Here is a 19021-nt window from a genome sequence, read left to right as displayed (position 1 = left end):
TTTTGTTGAGCCAATTGGAAAAGTATCACTAGGTTCCAGTTACATAAGTAAACTAGCGATATATCTCTTTTTTCTGTACCTGCTACCGCCTTGTGCTCCTTATCACCAGTTTACCTCATTATTGTGCGTAGGATTTGGCCATTCTTGATTCAGGTTAGTGGGCTCCTATGATTTTTGGTTATTCCCCTGTCTATGGCTCTCCACCAATCATAACCATCTTTATAAGAGGCTTGAGTTGCCGTGCACATCAAGGGGGTCCCATTTTTCCTTGAGACACAATGGACCTTTGACATGTGCAATCATCCACCACAGAGCAATTACTTGCTCTAAGGTGTAACTCAGGCATCAATACCAGGGGTGGACCGGGAACCAAATAAGGCCCTGGATTTTGTTTTTGAAAGGTGTCCCATATGTCATGTCCTGGAAAGGAAACAGTTAATAAATGGAGCCATGGAGCTATGTCATGAAGCTCATGGACCAATAGTAATGCGCGCTGCACGCGCATGTTCCTGGAATTATTGAATGCATGGTGCTGCATGTATGACACACACAGCGGCCTTCCCACTACATATCTTCCCTCAGCAAGGGCATACATAGAGAACCAAAGAAAACTAGACAATGACGACGAGGATGGGATCCCCTCTTGGATGAAGAAGGCTCATACTGTGACACACAGTAAAAAACGAGGTTGTGAGGTGCAGCTAAAGTCACGCCACCACTGAGATGTCAGATGGTGAGCCAGTTGGTGAAGAGGCATGCAGCGTAGCAGCCTTTTGCTGGCTTGGACCATTTGATATGGGTGACCAGCAAGCCTTGGGACCACGATGGGAGAGATGGATTCAGAGATTTGAAAAACATCTGCATGCACTTGATGAAACTGCGACTGACAAGTTCGCCAGGAGGCTGCCGGTGAATCTGGTTGGAGATGAGATAGAGCAACTCATACCTACCTTCCTGCCAGACGACGTCAAGACGTACGCAGGCTTCAAAGAAGCGCTGAGTACATACTTCGACCTGAAGTACAACAATGATCATGAGAAACAAACATTTAATATGGCGTGCCAGATAGCAGGCGAATGGGTGCCTTCGCGACCCACCTTGTAAAGTGGTGACATACTGTGAATTCCACAAATTCACGAATGAGGAGGCCATTAGACACAGGATCACAGGTGGTTGCCTGTCATCATCATTTAAAAAGAAGCTTCTTCGAGAGCCACTCCCTCTAGCCACCATACTACAAATAGCTAGCACAGAGTGCCAAGCAGACACGCAAGCCTCGCAAATTGAAACCACCAAGACCCCTGCAAAGGAACAGAAATATCAGGTCTCGCCAGCGACTCAAGGCAGGCCCACAAGTGGAAATGCGTCCAGAGGGCCCGCTTCATCAGAGAGATGCTATCGATGTGGCCTCCCATTCCCTCATCAGGGAGGCGTGAAATGTCCCGCATTTGTGCAAACGTGCGCCAAGTGTGGCAGGGAGAATCATCTGATGGTCGTCTGCAACTTTCCACCTGGACGGTCACAGGGATACAACTCCACCCCCTACAAACCGGAGCCTGGCATGCGCAACACTGGTCAAAAGAGAGATGCCGGTGCAAGGAGGAACCACATAAGACACGTCGGGCAAGTGTCAGGAAGGTCTCTGTCAACCTCACCCTCTACGGGGATAACCCAACATGATTATGCTTACATGATGAACGGAGTGACGACTTCCTCCGAGAGTGACATCTCCCTACTACAAAGAAATCACCAGACCAGATTTCCAATCAACACAGGTGCCACCCTAAACATCATGTGTGTGTCAGAATATTGCAGGATGACATCTCCACTGCAGTTAAGACGGTCTAACCTGAAGGTGCCAGTGCGGAACCACAGGAAGTTTTTCACAACAATACATTACAAGGAAAAATGTGCACAAGCCGAATTTCACGTATTGCAAGGGGATGTTCCCGGGAGCAACCTACTGGGCTGCCACACTGCCCTCGAGATGGAGATTGCAGCAGTGACCTCTACCATGCAGCATGCACTGTCAGTCACACAAGCATTCCCAACTCTGTTTAAAGGCATTAGATGCCTCAAAGGAGAGCCAGTGACACTTCACATCAATGAATTCATACAGCCTCTGACTCGAGGAGAATACCGATTAATCTGAAACCACTTGTTTAAAAAGAGATACAATGCTTACTGAGTGAAGGCATATTAGAGCCGGCCGACAGTCCCACTCCGTGGTTGTCCCCCATAGTGGCCGTGCCCAAGAGAGGATGCCTGGACAAGATACGCATATGTGTAGACATGCGGTTAGCGAACAGGGCCATCAGGTGCGAAAGACACCCTGGAATGCACCTAGATCACATGATCAGCCTGCTAAACGGGGCTAAAGTATTCTCAATTCTTGACCTAAATAAGGGGTATTATCAGATTAGAATAGATAAACAATCCCGAGACATCACCAACTTTGCCACACTGTGTGGGCTCTTCAGATACAAGAGACTCAGTTTTGGCATCTACTCGGCAGCTGAAATATTACAGGAGATTGTGTGAAGGGTCATTCGCCACTTGAATAATTGTTTTAACTACTGTGATGAAATCCTGGTATTTGGAGCCACCAGCGCACAGTATGATCAAGCTCTTTAACAGGTGGGCATGGCACTCGTGGAAGCCGGCCTGACAATAAACCGCGACAAGTGTGCCTTTCACAAGTCTCGCCTCAAATTCTATGGACATATCTTCTTACATGAAGGCATGGCCCAAGCAAAGTTGCCCCCATTTCTGAGATTTCAGCCCCCAAGGACATCAGCAAGGTCAGGTCCTTCCTAAGGATGGCTAGTATTGCAGCTGGTATCTTCAAGATTTTGAGACCACCAGTATCCCCCTTAGGGAACTCACCACGCAAGGCGGGTATTCCTATGGTCACAGCAATGCGAAGAAGCATTCGCACAAATAAAGAGTGACATCGCCTCAGCTGAATACAGGGCATATTTTGATCCGAATATGTGCACAAAAGTGACTGTTGATGGTAGATTCTTTGGCCTGGGGTCAATTCTGGCGCAACATCGACCAGGGCGAGAATCTCCCAGCACAGCGATTGCCTATTGGAAGTATGATATGATATGATATGACATTTATAATGCACCTATACCCAAGTGTTTCAAGGTGTGAGTAGAGACAAGCGACTGGTAACCTAAAAAGGACTTTCTGTTGTATGGGCTTGCAAGCACTTTCAAATGTTCCTTCTCGGCAAGCCATTCACAATCGTGACGAATCACCAAGCCCTGGTGACCATCTACGGCAACTCTCAATGCAAGATGCCACCACGGATAGAAAGATGGGGCCTGTGACTGCAGCACTTTGACTTCACGATTGTTCACAAACCGGGAAGGGAATACAACCCAGCGGACTTCATGTCTCGACATCCACTACTAGACACGCCCACTGATGACTCAATGGCAGGGGAGTAGGTCAAATTCCTGGCTCACCACGGACCCCCAAGGGCCATTAAACCAACAATGAACTTGGATCACACAAGACAAGATGTCATGCTAAAGAGGGTGCAAGACCTGATCAAGTCCGGAAGGTGGCGAGACACAGATTTCACAAGTAGGCAAGACAGCGATTGGGCCATAGCAGATCTGCAGGCCTTCAGGAACATACGAGAAGAGCTGTCGATATCGGCAGAAGGGCCCGTCATGCAAGGACACTGAATAGTGATTCCCATGGACCGGTGGCAATAGGTCATAGATCCAGCCCATGAAGGGCACTGTGGGGTGGTGGCCACGAAAAGACAAGTGAGAGACACTATGTGGTACCAACGAGTAGATCAGATGGTGGAACGTATGATGCGCGTTTGTCACCTGTGTCACAGCACATCTAGACCTAATCACCCAGAACCTCTAAAGATGTCCCACATGCTGGAGCTGCCATGGATCCACCTTGCAATTGACTTCTTCAGGACCTTTGGGGAGAGCAAATATTGGCTAGTCATCATGGATGAATAATCTTGACTTCCTCTAGTACACATGGTACCATCTACGGCATCCAGCACCGTTATAACGGTGTCGAACAAGATCTTTTCTTAATGGGGCATTCCAGAAATTCTCAAGTCGCACAACGGTCTGCTCTTCAGCAGCCTGCAATTCTCATAATTCATGCATTACATGTGCATCGACCACAGAAAGGTCACTCCATTATGGCCACAGGCAAATGGCATGGTGGAGTGGTTCATGGGCAGTCTGGAGAGAGTCCTCCAATCGAATGAGCTACGGTCCATGTCACTCAACAACGCCCTGTGTACCATGCTAAGGGACTACAGAAACTCGCCACATGCCATGACTGGAAAGTGTCCCTTGGAATTGTTATTTGGCAGACGGACTAAGAACAGACCACCTCACCTTGCAAGTGACCTAAGTGAGGACGCAACACAGGTTCGAGGGATGGATGCCCAGGACATGAAGACATATACCGACAGCAGAAGATGAGCCAAGAATTAGGGGACAAGGTACAATGGAACAATGGTAACTGCTCACTCTCCAACAAAAGTGATCACTCAAATGACTGCCATTTCAAGTTATACAAGGAAAAGAATCAAGAACGTGATGATATAGAGAACTCAGCAGCGTCACCTGATGGGCTGGTGAGAGAAGACGCTGAAGAAGAGCAGGAAGAACGTCGGGTAAGGCCAACAAGATGCATCAGAAGACCTGTGCGACTAATCGAAGAAATATAAGGACAGAATTGTAAGTGACTTTTGTTTTGCTCTGGGGGAGATGTCGTATCCTGGAAAGGACGCGGTTAATCAACAGACCCATGGAGCTCCGTCATGAAGCGCATGGACCAATAGGAATGCGCTGCTGCCATGAATAAAGGCAGTTAAGATAATAGACGTCTCCTGGAATAATTGAATGCATGGTGCTGCATGTATGACACACACAGCAGCTTTCCCGCTACACATCTTCCCTCAGCAAGGGGCATCCATAGAGAACCAAAGAAAACCAGACACCTTATGATAACATTAATGCAAAAAAGCATCTTAATTATGTGTGCTGCGTGCCGCAATATAAACAATTCTGTGTGATTTGAGAAAAGAGGACCATAGTCAGAGCCCCACTGGCAAATCTCCAGACTTCCCTGTAGGCCAGACCAGCACTGCTAAATATATGCACGGCCCCACTCCTATCTACACTAAAGTGTTCCAGAGTTTTTGAACTACAGTGTAAACTTGCAGTGCCAATGCATCCGGACAGGATACCTTGGCCGTCGCCATTTACATTGCTATACGTGTCACAATCTCTGGTGTTCAGTGCATCGCCTGAAGTCTCGGCCTGGGCAGACTGGAGCGGCAGGAGTGTTATTTGAAAGGAAAACTAGGAAACAAGGATTTTTCGGTCTACAGCCCAGACTGTGGAATCTCATATCCATCATCAGATTTGCCCCACCCTCATGCAATTCAGAAAAGGAATCAGGAACCTCCTATTCAAGGCAGACCTTCTTCACACCTGTAAGATGGATTCGCCCCCAAACTCACCCTGCCCACTATCACCCCAGTTTCGACCCTGTCACCCGCCAACACCCTTGTCAGCACTGTACAGGTTCTCAACTATTGCCTGCTGCCCTAAATGCTACGCCAACCATAAATACTACATAGTAAGGACTGTTCCCCCTGTATTTAACCATCTAATGCATTGGAGGGGAACCTGCAGCCCTACAGATATTCTGACCTACAACTCCCATGATCCCTCCCCATTGACTATGCTAGCAGGGCTGATGTGAGTTGTAGGCCAAAACATTGTGAGGGCTGCAGTTTGCCCACCACTGATCTAATGTATGCCTGTAGCTCCTAGCGGCACTCTGCAGCACTGCGTTGCTTCCAAAGCTCGATTCATGGGCAAGAACTACCCTAAATAAAAATAATGTAAAATATCTGAGCTACCAAGTCTTGGGCAGATTTAAAAGATGTTCCGTATTTGCCTACTTCAATCCCTTTTTTTTCTTCCCAAAGCGTTTGTGAGCTCTGCATTTATGTTGCTTCCTGGTCCACTGAACTTGCGTTTCATATTTGTTTTCAAATACCACATCAAGAGAAAACTTCACAACTTCAAGTGTGTCCTCGTTGGATCTAGTCACAAAATGATGCCAGCAAAACAAATTGTAATGTTCCCTGATGCTGCAGTGTGAGCATTATGTGAATTACGGCCTCATCAATATCATGATGCAGATGGCATCTGTTGGAAAAATCAACTCCGAGAAGTACTAGCTCAGCAGACTGGGTGCATACAGTGAACAGGCGCCTCCTAATGATTTTAGAAGGTGCCCTGTCCTTGGCCGGACGCTTAGGCTACTCAGTAGTAAGCAAAGGCTTATTTTCCTGCTTGAGAGAATCTCCAGGGAATATTGCGTCTGCATCTGAATTCACTCACCCGGAATGCCGATCAGGGATTCGACACAACCATGATGATGATAGGTTATTTATAACGCATTTAATACCATGCGGTTTCTAAGCGCGGACCCAGGGATCAAACCTGTGTTGCTCCGTGTCGTCTTGCTTCCAAGGCGAGCACGTTGCCTCTGAGCTATCCTCCCGAGACATGAGGTAATGCCGGTATGGAACCAGGGGTGTTGCTAGGTCTGGGAAAGATCCGGGGCTATCCTAATGTCGGGACTGTCGGGACACGGTTGCTCGCTAGTCTTTTGGTTGTAGCCCCTGAGCTACTGTCCTGGGCTACAACCAAAAGCATGGGGCTATAGCGCTCCCCCTAGCAACACCTCTGTATGGAATCTTGCAAAGGGCTTATTCCTGTGGGTCACTGCACTTGGGCTGAGAATTCTCAAAATCAAAAATGACTAATGTCCTGGGAATCTGCTGCTACACCCGAGCCCAGCATGTGTGATCCACCACCCTCCATCCAATGCCATTCAAAGAACATGTATGATCCTTAACGTGGCAACCAAAAGCGTGATTCCAGTGGACTGCACAAGCTATGGAGTGGCAAGACCGAAAGCAGTCCTTTGCAAGAAGCTCTGGATTGGGCGTGCGCAACCGCTAGATCGGTGGTGTTTTTTTCCATAGCCAATTAGATATGGAAACCTTGGAGGACGTGGAGGACTTTATCAAAGTGATAAGGGATTGTGAGGTAGATGGTGTGGCTCATCCCCTCTTCCGCCAAACTTAAGTCCCTTTTCTTTCTCTTATCAGAATAATTTTCATGGTTGGAAAATGGTTATTTTTATTTAAGGTTTTATTTTGTGTGTAGCGCTTCCTCTTTGATCAGGATGCTTTTGGATTGTTATAGGAGATGTTTATGCTTTTATGTGTTGTAATGCCATTTCGTATTGCTGGTCAAATAAATATCTGTTTGGCTGACTTAAATGGTGCACAAAATGGCTAGATGTGCCATTTAAAACAAACGAGTAATTCGCCCACAGAAGAAATAGCAGGCATCTGAGGTTTTCCTGCATGTGGTGGTCTGGACAAATCACATGCAACTCCCACATAATGAGAACAGTTAGCAGCTGAGATGAAGAAAATCAGAAAGCCCTTTTCTACATTTTGTCCCTGCATTGCCATGCAGAAGATGTGTGCTTCAGTAAGGTCTGCATCAATGCATTAGGTAGAAAGATGAACAAACTCCAGACCAAGGAAACCATTAGCTACCCTGATTGATGTTTAGTGTGGGCTATTAGATGATATTAAGCACCAACTATATGCCTAAACTACTGCACTGTCGAACAGCAAGAAGGGAGATGACATGTGAAGAGCGACACACAGCTTGTGGTTGTTGTTTAGGTATTTACCCACCCATAGATTGCCCATGGCCATGTTAGTCCATATGGCCATTCCCACTCACAACCTGCCCCTCGCTGCCCAAAAATCATCCTTCTGGGAGCTCTGTGGGAAAGCTCTATCAAGCAGTAACATCAAACGTTTGCATGTCAGTGTTATTTCTAAGCAGTCTGCTGAGCGTGCATTGCTTAATTCCAGTTGTAAATGCTCTATTGGTGTAATAACATTTCTTAACCAAACGTGCCTTCAGCCTCTTGATTGATATCGGTACCTTACACGGAGTTCCAGTTTAACAAAGCATTTACAAAGCCAAGAGTTGTGCCTTATATATAGGAATTATGGCCAGGCAGTCCCATCATGGAAGTGTCTGGCAAATGTCAAAACCATACCTACACACAAAACAAATATTGGCTTTGCCAATGCTTGTTTCCTTTTCCCTATGCTACGTTAGCGCCCGCATTGCTTTCTCACATGCAGCTCTAGCTGGACCCACGATTGGGTGGCGCCTGTACGACAGATGCATGCGCAGGACCTACCGTCAGCAGGTTGATCAGGTCCATACTGGGTTCTAAGTGGTGGGAGGCACTCTGGAGGGAAACCAGTTCATTGAGAGTGACGTACAGCTGCTGCATTTTAACAATGTTCACCTTATCCTCCTCTATAAAATCGGGAAAGATGACATGAACCGCTATCAAGTCTTTGAGGTGGACCCCCAAAATGGGGATCTTAAAGCCCTCACAGTCGGCAAAAGCTTTGCGATAGTTGCAGTAGTTTCCGTTCGATGAGACCAGCTCAGTCATTTCGTTCCACTCCTGCAAGAAACGAGTATACACACATCTGTCAAAATTGGACTTAAATGGAAGAAAGTGGATATATCCAATGACATATTTTTTAACATAACATATATAGATAGACCTGTGCTTCGTATTCTAAAAGCACACATGCACGTTTTTGTAATAGCATGCAATTCCAAATCAATTTGGGCATTGTTATGGAAGAGCTTACATTGATAATGTGTTTACAATGGAACAACGTCTAATTCCCAAGATATAAACTATACACAACATGGTATCCACCCCTATCAGTATATACCTCCTTCTTGTATTTTTCTTTTGACTCCATCTCCTGTTACCAGAGGATGTTAGATGCCACTTTACCCAAAACCAACTAGTCTGCTTGACTATCAGCTCACACCGGCCCCACAAAGATCCAACTATTGTCCCAGTGACCAATCTGGTGACTGGATCCATCTGTAAGGGGGTCGATCCTCAGTCGGTGAAAGTCTCCCTGAGACACATTTCCAAAACCTTTTCCCAAAGACCAATTATCCACAGCCACCTCTGACCGATCACCATGACAACTCTAGCTGACCCAGGACCATATTATTCCAACTGGCCTTTCATGACTTCCCAAAACTGCATTTCTGTTAGATTTCTCTAAACTCTTCTTTGAACAGCACCTCTATTTGAAGTTCCCACTCTAAAAGGTTTCCTGTCCACTCCAACCATATCAGTCACCGGTAAGATTGCACGGTGGGTTGAGCACTCGCTGCTGCAATTTGTGTGTGATCTGCTGTTCGCAGGTTCGAATCCCGGCAAGGTGAACTCAGCCTTTCATGCTTCCGAGGTTGATAAAGGAGTACCAACTTCGGCCGTGTGATATTGCATGTAAATATGTTCTCTGTAAAGCGCTTTGGTGAAAGCGCTATATTAATACCATATCATTATAATCCACTTGCCTGAATGGCTACTAGTGAGTTACGCTGAATCTGAAACTACAGTACGCAACGCTTCAGTGGTAATCACGCAAACACTCAAGTAAACACTGCCGCTGCAACAGCAAATGAATCACAGTGTCTTAAAAACATACTCTTTGCACACAATAACGTGCCACCTCATCAGCTCTCCCCCTGATAAAACTCAACCTACATTAAACAATGCACCAATATCCTTACCCCCTAACCAGCTCAAATCCTCTGTGATGACTGCAATGATGCAGATAAATGTGCCAGCACCAACTTCTGCCCCTCCCCCGCGTCATTACTCCATAGATGAGAAAGAGCATAGGGGTGAGACATGATACAAGTTGAGGCAGAGCCTATAAAAAGGTCAACCCCTTAATGCACATACATCTGTCATAAAGGATTAGTTAGGTTGAACGGCACTAGTGGGGAATTAATATAGGCTGAAGAATGTACTGAGGAGTGTACTGAACATAACATAGGTTCCTGCATATCAAGAGAGGGACTCACTACATTGGTAGTGCAGATGAAACTGTAGGTAGATAAGAGTGCAGCATACACGGGCAGCAAAACCAACGTATGACAGATGTACAAGGTGAATGTGAAACCGACCGACTCCAATATAAGTCACCAACATGGAGGCGAGAGTGCAGAAGTGCAGCCATTTTCTCAACATGGAGCCCGCAGCAGGCCCAAAGAATTAGCAAAGTATTCGAATCCAAAATGCTGAATTCACCAAAACACATCTATTTTAGAAGCCTCTGATGAAGCTGCACAGATAATAGTTCACAGTGAGTGCCAAGGTCAGAATGCCAGGAAGGGAGCAGTGGATGAGCAAACCTAGAGGGAAGATCACGGTTCCCAAGGCGCAAAACAGCAGCCTTCCAAGTTCATTTAATTAGTAGGAGCACAGACATTCATCGATGTCCAGGTGCATGCAAATAGTCTGCCAAAAGACGTTATGAAGAATAGACGAATGGTGCACCAGGTATGATCAGCGGAGAAGTTCTGCCTGGAATACAGGTGGGCAATGTTCAAGACTGGGCAACTGGTGTAAGAGCCTCCCAACACCATGTATGCCCGCAGCCCCTCCCCGGACCTTTCCTCACCTTGTTATGGGTTTTGGCCTGCTCTCCGTCCTGCCTTCTTGGCAGGGCCGCGAGGTTCTTTGTGGGTGAGTGTTATCTAGTTACTTCACTGATGCCGGCCCTTTTGAGTCTTTCAGGTAGGTCTTATTACTGTTATACTTGTATGCTTTTCTCTGGTTTAAATAATGTCTTTTTTCTTTCCTAAGGTGCGCGGAAGTTCGCTGTGGAACGTTGGCTGAGTTGGGACTCGCCGGTAGATGGTGGAGCATCGAGAGCGCCTTGATGCGGTAAGTAGGCGCTATGCGCAGCGCTATGATGCCTTGCCTTTGCTAACCTGTTGTCTTTTCGTTCCCGTAGATTGCGGTGCTCACCCGGAGCAAGAAGTCCCAAAGCTATGCTGATCGATGGGCGACTCGTGAGGTTAGCTTCCGGCACGATTGTAAAATGTCTAATGTCCTGTTTCTCTCTTTTTTGCAGAACCGTCGGTCCAGGAGGCTCGCTGATCCTTGGATGCTGTTTGCAGGAGCTGAGGGCAGCTAGCGATGGAATTACAGGTAAGCTGCTGCTATTAACAATGTTCCTTTGTTTTTCAGATGCTGTTCTTCCGAGGTTCGCAGGTACAGCTGAACACGATGAGCATCACGTTGCAGGATTGCAAAGTAACGCGAAGCGTGTCATTCAAGTCGGGTGTGGTTAAAATAGCTTCAGAAAAGTAGTCCAGGTAAAGTAGTTCCTAGGCTACCACACCCAAAACACTTTACAGCATAGCTTGGTTCCAAAGGAACCAAGCTATATGGGTGCCTCCATGTTGGCTGGCACTGCAAACAAAGTAGTCCCAAAACACAAGTCCTCACGAAGTATGAGCCTGGCGCCAACCCGATCCAAGGCCCCCTCCTGGCCCATTGGCTGGCCAGGTTTTTTTTTTTTATACGGGTCGTGACAGCACTCCCCCCCAAGGACCCTCTGAAGGTGTTCCTTGTGTCCGGCCCAGGCTTAGTTGGGAAGTTTCGATGGTATCTTTTGATCAGACGTGGTGCATGAATGTTCCCACAAGGTTCCAGGACCTATCTTGGGGTCCAAATCCTTTCCAATCAATTAGATAGTAAAGCTTGCCCCTTGAGTACTTGGAATCCAAGATGCTTCTGACTTTGAATGCTGGTTCCCCGTCAATAAGTATGGGTTTTGGTGGTGTCCCAATCCGTGTACCAGGCTGCATAGGTTTTAGAAGGGACACATGGAATACCGGATGGATTTGTAGGTTAGCTGGTAAATCCAGTTTGACGGCCGCCGGATTAATAATTGCTTTGACGGTGTAAGGCCCTAACTACCTGGGTTGAAAGGTCTGGGTTCCTTTAATGGGTACAAATTTGGCGGCCAGCCAGACCTTGTCTCCTACCTGATAGTCAGGGGCCTTTTTCTGGTGTTGGTCGGCAAATTGCTTTTGTTTTTCTTTGGCGTGAGTAAGATGTTCTTTGGCCCTTTTGAAAGCTTGAGTGATGTTGGTGTGAAGAGTTTTTACTGCTGGCATTTCCAAACTGGTTGGAAGATCCAGTTCTTGGGTACGTGGCTGTCTACCATAAAGGGTATAAAAGGGTGTTTGTCCAGTACTTGAATGCAAGGAATTATTATATGCGTACTCGGCTATCCAAAGTAAATATTTCCAGTCTCTTGGTTCCTGATGCAACATGCACCATAGGTAATGTTCGAGGGTCTGGTTGGTCCTCTCGGTTTGACCGTCTGTTTGAGGGTGATGGCTAGTTGACAGCCGGATGTCAATTTGTGCCATTGCGCAACACTTTCTCCAGAAGTTGGAGACGAACTGGCTACCTCGGTCGGAGATCAGGACTGATGGAAAGCCATGTAGTTTGACAATACTATCCAGGAACACTTTGGCTAGCGTATATGCGTCAGTGAGGCCCTTGAGTGGAATAAAATGTGCCATTTTTGAGAATAGGTCCACGACTATGAGGATGGTGTTAAACCCTTGGCTGGGAGGTAGGTCAGTGATGAAGTTGAGGGAAAGAGTATATCATGGAGTGGGAGGAATGTCCAAAGGTTGCAGAAGACTGGATGGTTTTTGTTTTTGCGACTTGTTTTGCGCACAGACTCTGCAGGACTGAATAGATTGGATGACATCCTTACGCCAGGCAGGCCACCAGAAGTTCTGTTTTACCTTGGCTAGAGTCTTGGTGATTCCAGGGTGACCTTCGATCAGGGAATCGTGATAACCTGAAACAATTTGTTGTTGTAAGTCCTTGGTGGGTACATACAAGCGATCCTTAAAAAAGGGTAAGTGATCTTTAATGGAATATTGTTCTCCTTGCGCTTGCCATGCGAGGAAGGCATCTGGGTTCATGGTTCGTTGAATCTTATCTCTCAGTTCTACTTGGGTTAAGGCCATAGTGAGGCCCAACAGTTTGTCTTCCGGTTTGATGGGCACCTGGGTCTGGGGTCGTATATACCAAGTCATCAGTGCCTGTACGAGAGAGTGCGTCAGCTTTTCAATTCTTGACTCCTGGTCGAAAAGTGATGACATAGTTGTATTCGGCGAAGAAAAGGGCCCACCGCAATTGGCGTGAAGACTGAGATTTAGCTGTTTTAAGGTATTGCAGGTTTCTGTGGTCCGTGATAACTGTAATGGTGTGTCTGCCCCCCAGAAGGTAGTGCCGCCAGGCCTTAAAGGTGGATTTGATCGCCAAGAGTTCTTTGTCCGTGATGGCATAATTCATCTCCGGAGGAGAGAATTTTTTTCGACCAAAAGGCCACTGGATGTAGCTGGCCTGTTTCTGGATCTCTTTGTGAGAGGACAGCTCTCATCGCTATACTGGAAGCATCTGTTTCCACGATATAAGGAAGATCTGGGTGAGGATGTTGCAGGATTGGCAGGGAGGTGAACCTTTTCTTGAGTTCCTGAAAAGCTTTTTCTGCTTCTTCTGTCCAGGCAAATTTTTTGTTATTTTTTCGTAGCAATATGGTGATCGGTTGTACGACCTGTGAGAAGTCTGGTATGAACCGGCGATAGAAGTTCGCAAAGCCCAACATGCTCTGTACCCCTTTTACTGATGTTGGTGATGGCCATTTCAAAACGGTGTCTATTTTATGCAGGTCCATTCTGCTGCCTCCTGGAGTAAGAATAAAACCCAGAAACTCAACTTCGGTGACATGAAAGAAACACTTCTCCAGCTTTGCATATAAACAATGTTCCCGAACCTTGGAGAGGACTGAACGGACGTGCTTGATATGATCCTGTTGAAGTTGAGTACACTAAGATACCATCTATGTACACTAGGGCACAGACATCAATTAACTCTCTCAAGACGTCATTCATGAAACACTGAAATGCTGCAGGAGCGTTGCATAACCCAAAGGGCATGACTTGATATTGGTACAAACCATATTTGGTGCAGAAAGCAGTTTTCCATTCGTCACCGCTTCTGAACCGCACCAGGTGGTATGCTCCTCGAAGGTCCAGTTTGGTGTAAATTTGGGCATCTTTGACCTGGTCCAGCATTTCAGGGATGAGCGGCAAGGGGTAACGGTTCTTCACAGTGATCTGGTTTAATGCGCGGTAGTCAATAACGGGTTCTTAAGTCCCCTTCTTTTTTCGGTACGAAGAACAAAGGACTAGCTGCAGGGGACTTAGATGGAGGGATGAATCCATTTGCGAGATGCTGGTCTAAGTAAGCCTTCAGATGAAGGTTTTCGGGTTCCATGAGAGCATAGATTCTGCCGCAAGGAACTTGAGCACCGGGAACAAGGTCGATCTGGCAGTCATAGGGCCTGTGCGGCGGCAGCGTGTTTGCTTGGTCCTTCTGGAATACATCCTGGAAATCGTGGTATTCCTCAGGCAAGGTATTAGTTACTCCCAGAGTTGCCACTTCAGGAGTCGTAGAGATATTGAAAGCAGGTTTATGTTCTTGGTAATAACGGGCTGGGGAGCAGTCGCTGGGGAAGGTTAATTTTCTTGCCCGCCAGTCAATCAAAGGGTTGTGAGCGACTAACCATGGCATCCCTAGTATGAGCCGGAATTGAGGTGCCTTGATGAGATCGAACAAAATAAGTTCCCGATGTCCGTCCTGGCACAGCAAGGTTATCTCGGTTGTGCGCTGGGTTACGGGTCTGGAAGCGATTTCTGTCCCATCCACCGTGGTTACCTTGTCTGTAGTCAGCTTGGAACACAGGGGAAGCCCCATCTCTGCAGCCAGGTCCTGATCTATATAATTCCCAACTGCTCCGCTGTCGATGTATGCTTCAATGGCATGCATTCTTGAAGATCGATGGTTATTAATTAAGATCACCGGTATTGCAAAGTGTGAGGTCGGTGGCTCTTTTCTCTCACTCGACAAACTGACCTCTACGTTTGCCGAGCTGGGTAGTTTCCCGACTGACACGCCTTCTCTTCATCTTTTTCCGTGTCTCCAACAATCTTCCTCAGAGGTTTCACTGGGCAGTCCTTCAGGAAATGCCCTGACTTTCCGCAATACAGACATGGTTGTTGTTGTCTCCTTTTATTTCGCTCTTGTTTTTTTAGTGGGGGTCGTACCCCTCCGATTTGCATGGGCTCCACAGTATTTTCTTGCACTCGAGTTACACTGTCTCTAGGTCGAACGCACACTGGCCGAGGGTCCATTTTAGAACGGTCTGCTTTTCGGTCTTGCAACCGGTGGTCCAGTTGCACAACCAAATCTATGAATTCAGAACAATCTCTAGGAGGATTAACCACTTGAGCTAGGATGTCTTTTAATTAGCCTTGTAAGCCCCGATGAAACAACGTGGTTCTTTTGTTTTCAGGCCAGCTAGCTTCAACAACCAATCGGTTGAAAGTAGCGATGTACGTTAACAAATCCTGATTCCCCTGTCAGAGGGAAAGGAGTTCATTGTCCACAGCTTGTTCTCGGGTATGGCGAGCAAAATGTTTTTCCATTTCCCTCTGAAATCCCCCAAAGTCATGTAATAAAGGATCATCATGGGACACCAATGGTACCGACTAATCTGTGGCGCAGCCACTTAGGTATGATAAAACAAAGGCTACCCGGGCTTGGTCATTTGGGAATGCTCCCGGCCTGCAAAGAAAATGAAGGCAACACTGATTCATGAAAGCTGCGTATTTTCATGGATCACCAGCAAACCTCTCCGGTGGTGCCAAAGGAACTGTACCTACTGGTAATACAACTTGTACCGGAGTAGAGACGGTGGATGACATGGTAGGATTTTGCATCGGTGGGTTGTTCCCAGGTAGAGGCGTTTGACCTGCTTGTGATTGTAAGACTTGCCTGCTGATATCTTCGGTACGCTCTTTACTCACCAATAAGTCTCTCCGGAGAGCGTTAGTCTCCTGTCGGGCAGAATGAACCTCAGCACAAAGTTCTCCTAACAATTGGGCCAATTGGTCTAATTCCCATGTTTCCATGGTGCCCAGGTGGATTGGTTTGGCAGGCTTTGCGTTCTGTTACGCTCACCTGGTATCCACGGGGACGCCACCCAGCTGTGGGGATTCTGGTATCCTTCTCAGCTGCTCCCAGGTATGATCAGCGGAGAAGTTCTGCCTGGAATACAGGTGAGCAATGTTCAAGACTGGGCAACTGGGGTAAGAGCCTCCCAACACCCCGTTTGCCCGCAGCCCCTCCCCGGACCTTTCCTCACCTTGTTATGGGTTTTGGTGTGCTCTCCGTCCTGCCTTCTTGGCAGGGGCGCGTTGTCCTTTGTGGGCGAGTGCAATCTAGTTACTTCACTGATGCTGGCCCTTTTGAGTCTTTCAGGGAGGTCTTATTACTGTTATACTTGTATGCCTTTCTCTGGTTTAAATAATGTCTTTTCTCTTTCCTTAGGTGCGCGGAAGTTCGCTGTGGAACGTTGGCTGAGTTGGGACTCGCCGGTAGATGGTGGTGCATCGAGAGCGCCTTGATGTGGTAAGTAGGCGCTACGCGCAGTGCTATGATGCCTTGCCTTTGCTAACCTGTTGTCTTTTCGTTCCCGTAGATTGCGGTGCTCACCCAGAGCAAGAAGTCCTAAGGCGATGCTGGTCGATGGGCGACTCGTGAGGTAAGCTTCTGGCACCATTCTAAAATGTCTAATGTCCTGTTTCTCTCTTTTTTGCAGATTCATCGGTCCGGGAGGCTCGCTGATCCTTGGATGCTGTTTGCAGGAGCTGAGGGCAGCTAGCGATGGAATTACAGGTAAGCTGCTGCTATTAACGATGTCCTTTTGTTTTTCAGATGCCGTTCTTCCGAGGTTCGCAGGTACAGCTGAACACGATGAGCGTCATGTTGCAGGATTGTACAGTAACGCAAAGCGTGTCATTCAAGTCTGGTGTGGTTTAAATAGATTCCGAAAAGTAGTCGAGGTAAAGTAAGTCCTAGGCTACCACACCCAAAACACTATACCGCATAGCTTGGTTCCAAGAGAACCAAGCTATGTGGGTGCCTCATGTTGGCTGGCACTGGAAACAAAGTAGTCCCAAAACACAAGTCCTCACGAAGTATGAGCCTGGCGCCAACGGCGCCAGGACTGGTCCCAAGAGGGCTTCAGCAAAGGATGCCTGAGTTTGTTTGAGACCCGATCCAAGGCCCCTCCTGGCCCATGGGCTGGCCAGGGTTTTTTTTAATATGGTTCGTGACACACGGTCCTTTAACACGTGACCAAGGTACTGAGAACACTGGCTATTCATTATGAGACAAGCATAGATAGACACCTGCCGAACTCCTCAGTAAACAGACATACACAAGATGATACATAAGGCCATGTACAAAAGATAGGGAAGGCCTCATTGCCTGGGAATGACAAAGAGTTACTTTAATTGGAATTATAGCAGCACATTGACTTCTCTCCTCCACCCCATGTCTCTCTCTCGTATCTTGACGTCTGGGTTTTCCCGTGCACTTTCAGTACTCTATTATTGAGTATTGTTTTTAATAGTGCGGTAAATTGGTCTCTCTTTACATGACTTTACTTTGAAAAAGGTCATTGCTCCTTGCCTCTCCCACCTTGCTCACTTCTACAGCTTGTCCAAGGTTATCCAAAATTCATGTCCACATAGAAAGCAAAGCACTTTATCTCGCAACCCAAACTTACAAGATGTTTTTTAAAAGCTCAGTCTGGTGTGACAGGTCTGACCACTACCTACTTGCGTTTACCCTCATGAATGAACACCTCGTCTCACCATGGCAAATCAAATTTGCAATATCTTCACAAGCAAGAGCTCTCTGAGAAGATCACTTGACTATCACTCACTGGCCTCTAGTAGAATGATGCAAACCCTGTTATTAACAATGTAATTCAAATACATCATTCACAAACCTTCTCCAGTAAACATGAAATGCTGGTGAACTGAGTCATTTCCATCCTATGTCATCATTGTGAGTGCCAAAACACTTATTAATTTGGAAAGGCATGAGATCATTCAAAACCCACTGTTCTGGCCCCAAAACACCAAAAACAAATGCAGAAGAAAATTAGAATCCTTGTGAAACCAACCCTTTTAAAATCCCAAACTGATATTGTGGAAAACAGAGCATGAAGTGTTATAAATCAGACCGTCTACCTGCCACTGCCACCTATCTGCTAGTCAACAGAAATCTGGACTAAACCCAACTTCCCTTTCTTTTCACTCTGAAAATCATGAAAGTTTGTCCTGCCATCCTCCAGATGACACCTGACTACAATCCTGCATCGCTAGATCTCGTTCCACTTTCCTCGCATCGCCATCTGCCACCTAACCACCAAAGTACTGGCTCATGACCTCATCTCTGAAATCTGTCAGCTGCTATTTCACCATCATTCCAGCCAATTCCGCAAAACATCAGTTTGAAGCACTCTTCACTTATGTGGTTCAAAGATATAAACAGATGATTAGGCCAAGATCTATTCCTGGGTTTGCTAAGGGTTTTCCAAGCATCCGCTGTTATTTAGGCAGTTTCACACATCCTCTCTCCAGGCCACCACCACAAGTCTTCCTTTACCTGGTAAAAGCAGCCATCTTATTCAAGGAACACATCACACACAGCTCACTTGTAGAAAAACATATATGGTAGAATGTGGGATGTATGTCATATCATCTTATAGCATTTGACTTCAGACATAAAGTCTTCTCTAATTCTTGCCTACCATGTCCGAATGGCCTATTACAATAAGCATCTCATCATCATCATCTCACTTTAAATTACCATCTTTAAGGATCACCCCCTGCACATGGTTTACCAGCTGTCACCTGTATTGAAACACACACCTATTGCTACGGTCAAGCCGGTCTACCCATGATATTATAGAATCTAGTTGGGTTTTCAGAATGACCAAAAAAGTAAGCAAATAACGACCAAGTAATTTCAAGAAATATTAAATATTCCCTTACATAGCCACTGTGGTTATCCTGAAAACCTCAATAGTTTTACTGTCTGGTAGGTTGATTCACCCAACTCT

At 46.6% G+C, this 19021-nt stretch overlaps 1 protein-coding gene across 5 annotated transcripts in view; it reads right to left on the bottom strand.

The window, feature by feature from the left end:
- Positions 1-19021, bottom strand: part of RASGRP3 (RAS guanyl releasing protein 3) — a 702554-nt gene that overhangs the window by 145662 nt on the left and 537871 nt on the right. For all 5 annotated transcript variants that reach the window (XM_069607912.1, XM_069607913.1, XM_069607911.1 and 2 more), the window contains one exon: positions 8314-8589. In XM_069607912.1, the coding sequence (XP_069464013.1) occupies positions 8314-8589 (276 nt within the window). The remainder of the gene's footprint in view (positions 1-8313; positions 8590-19021) is intronic.

Source organism: Ambystoma mexicanum, chromosome 4q, assembly GCF_040938575.1.
Source record: "Ambystoma mexicanum isolate Mex_15411 chromosome 4q, UKY_AmexF1_1, whole genome shotgun sequence".
Lineage (NCBI taxonomy): Eukaryota > Metazoa > Chordata > Amphibia > Caudata > Ambystomatidae > Ambystoma > Ambystoma mexicanum.
Note: the sequence above shows the minus strand (reverse complement) of the source record. Positions and strands in the feature narration are given on the sequence as shown.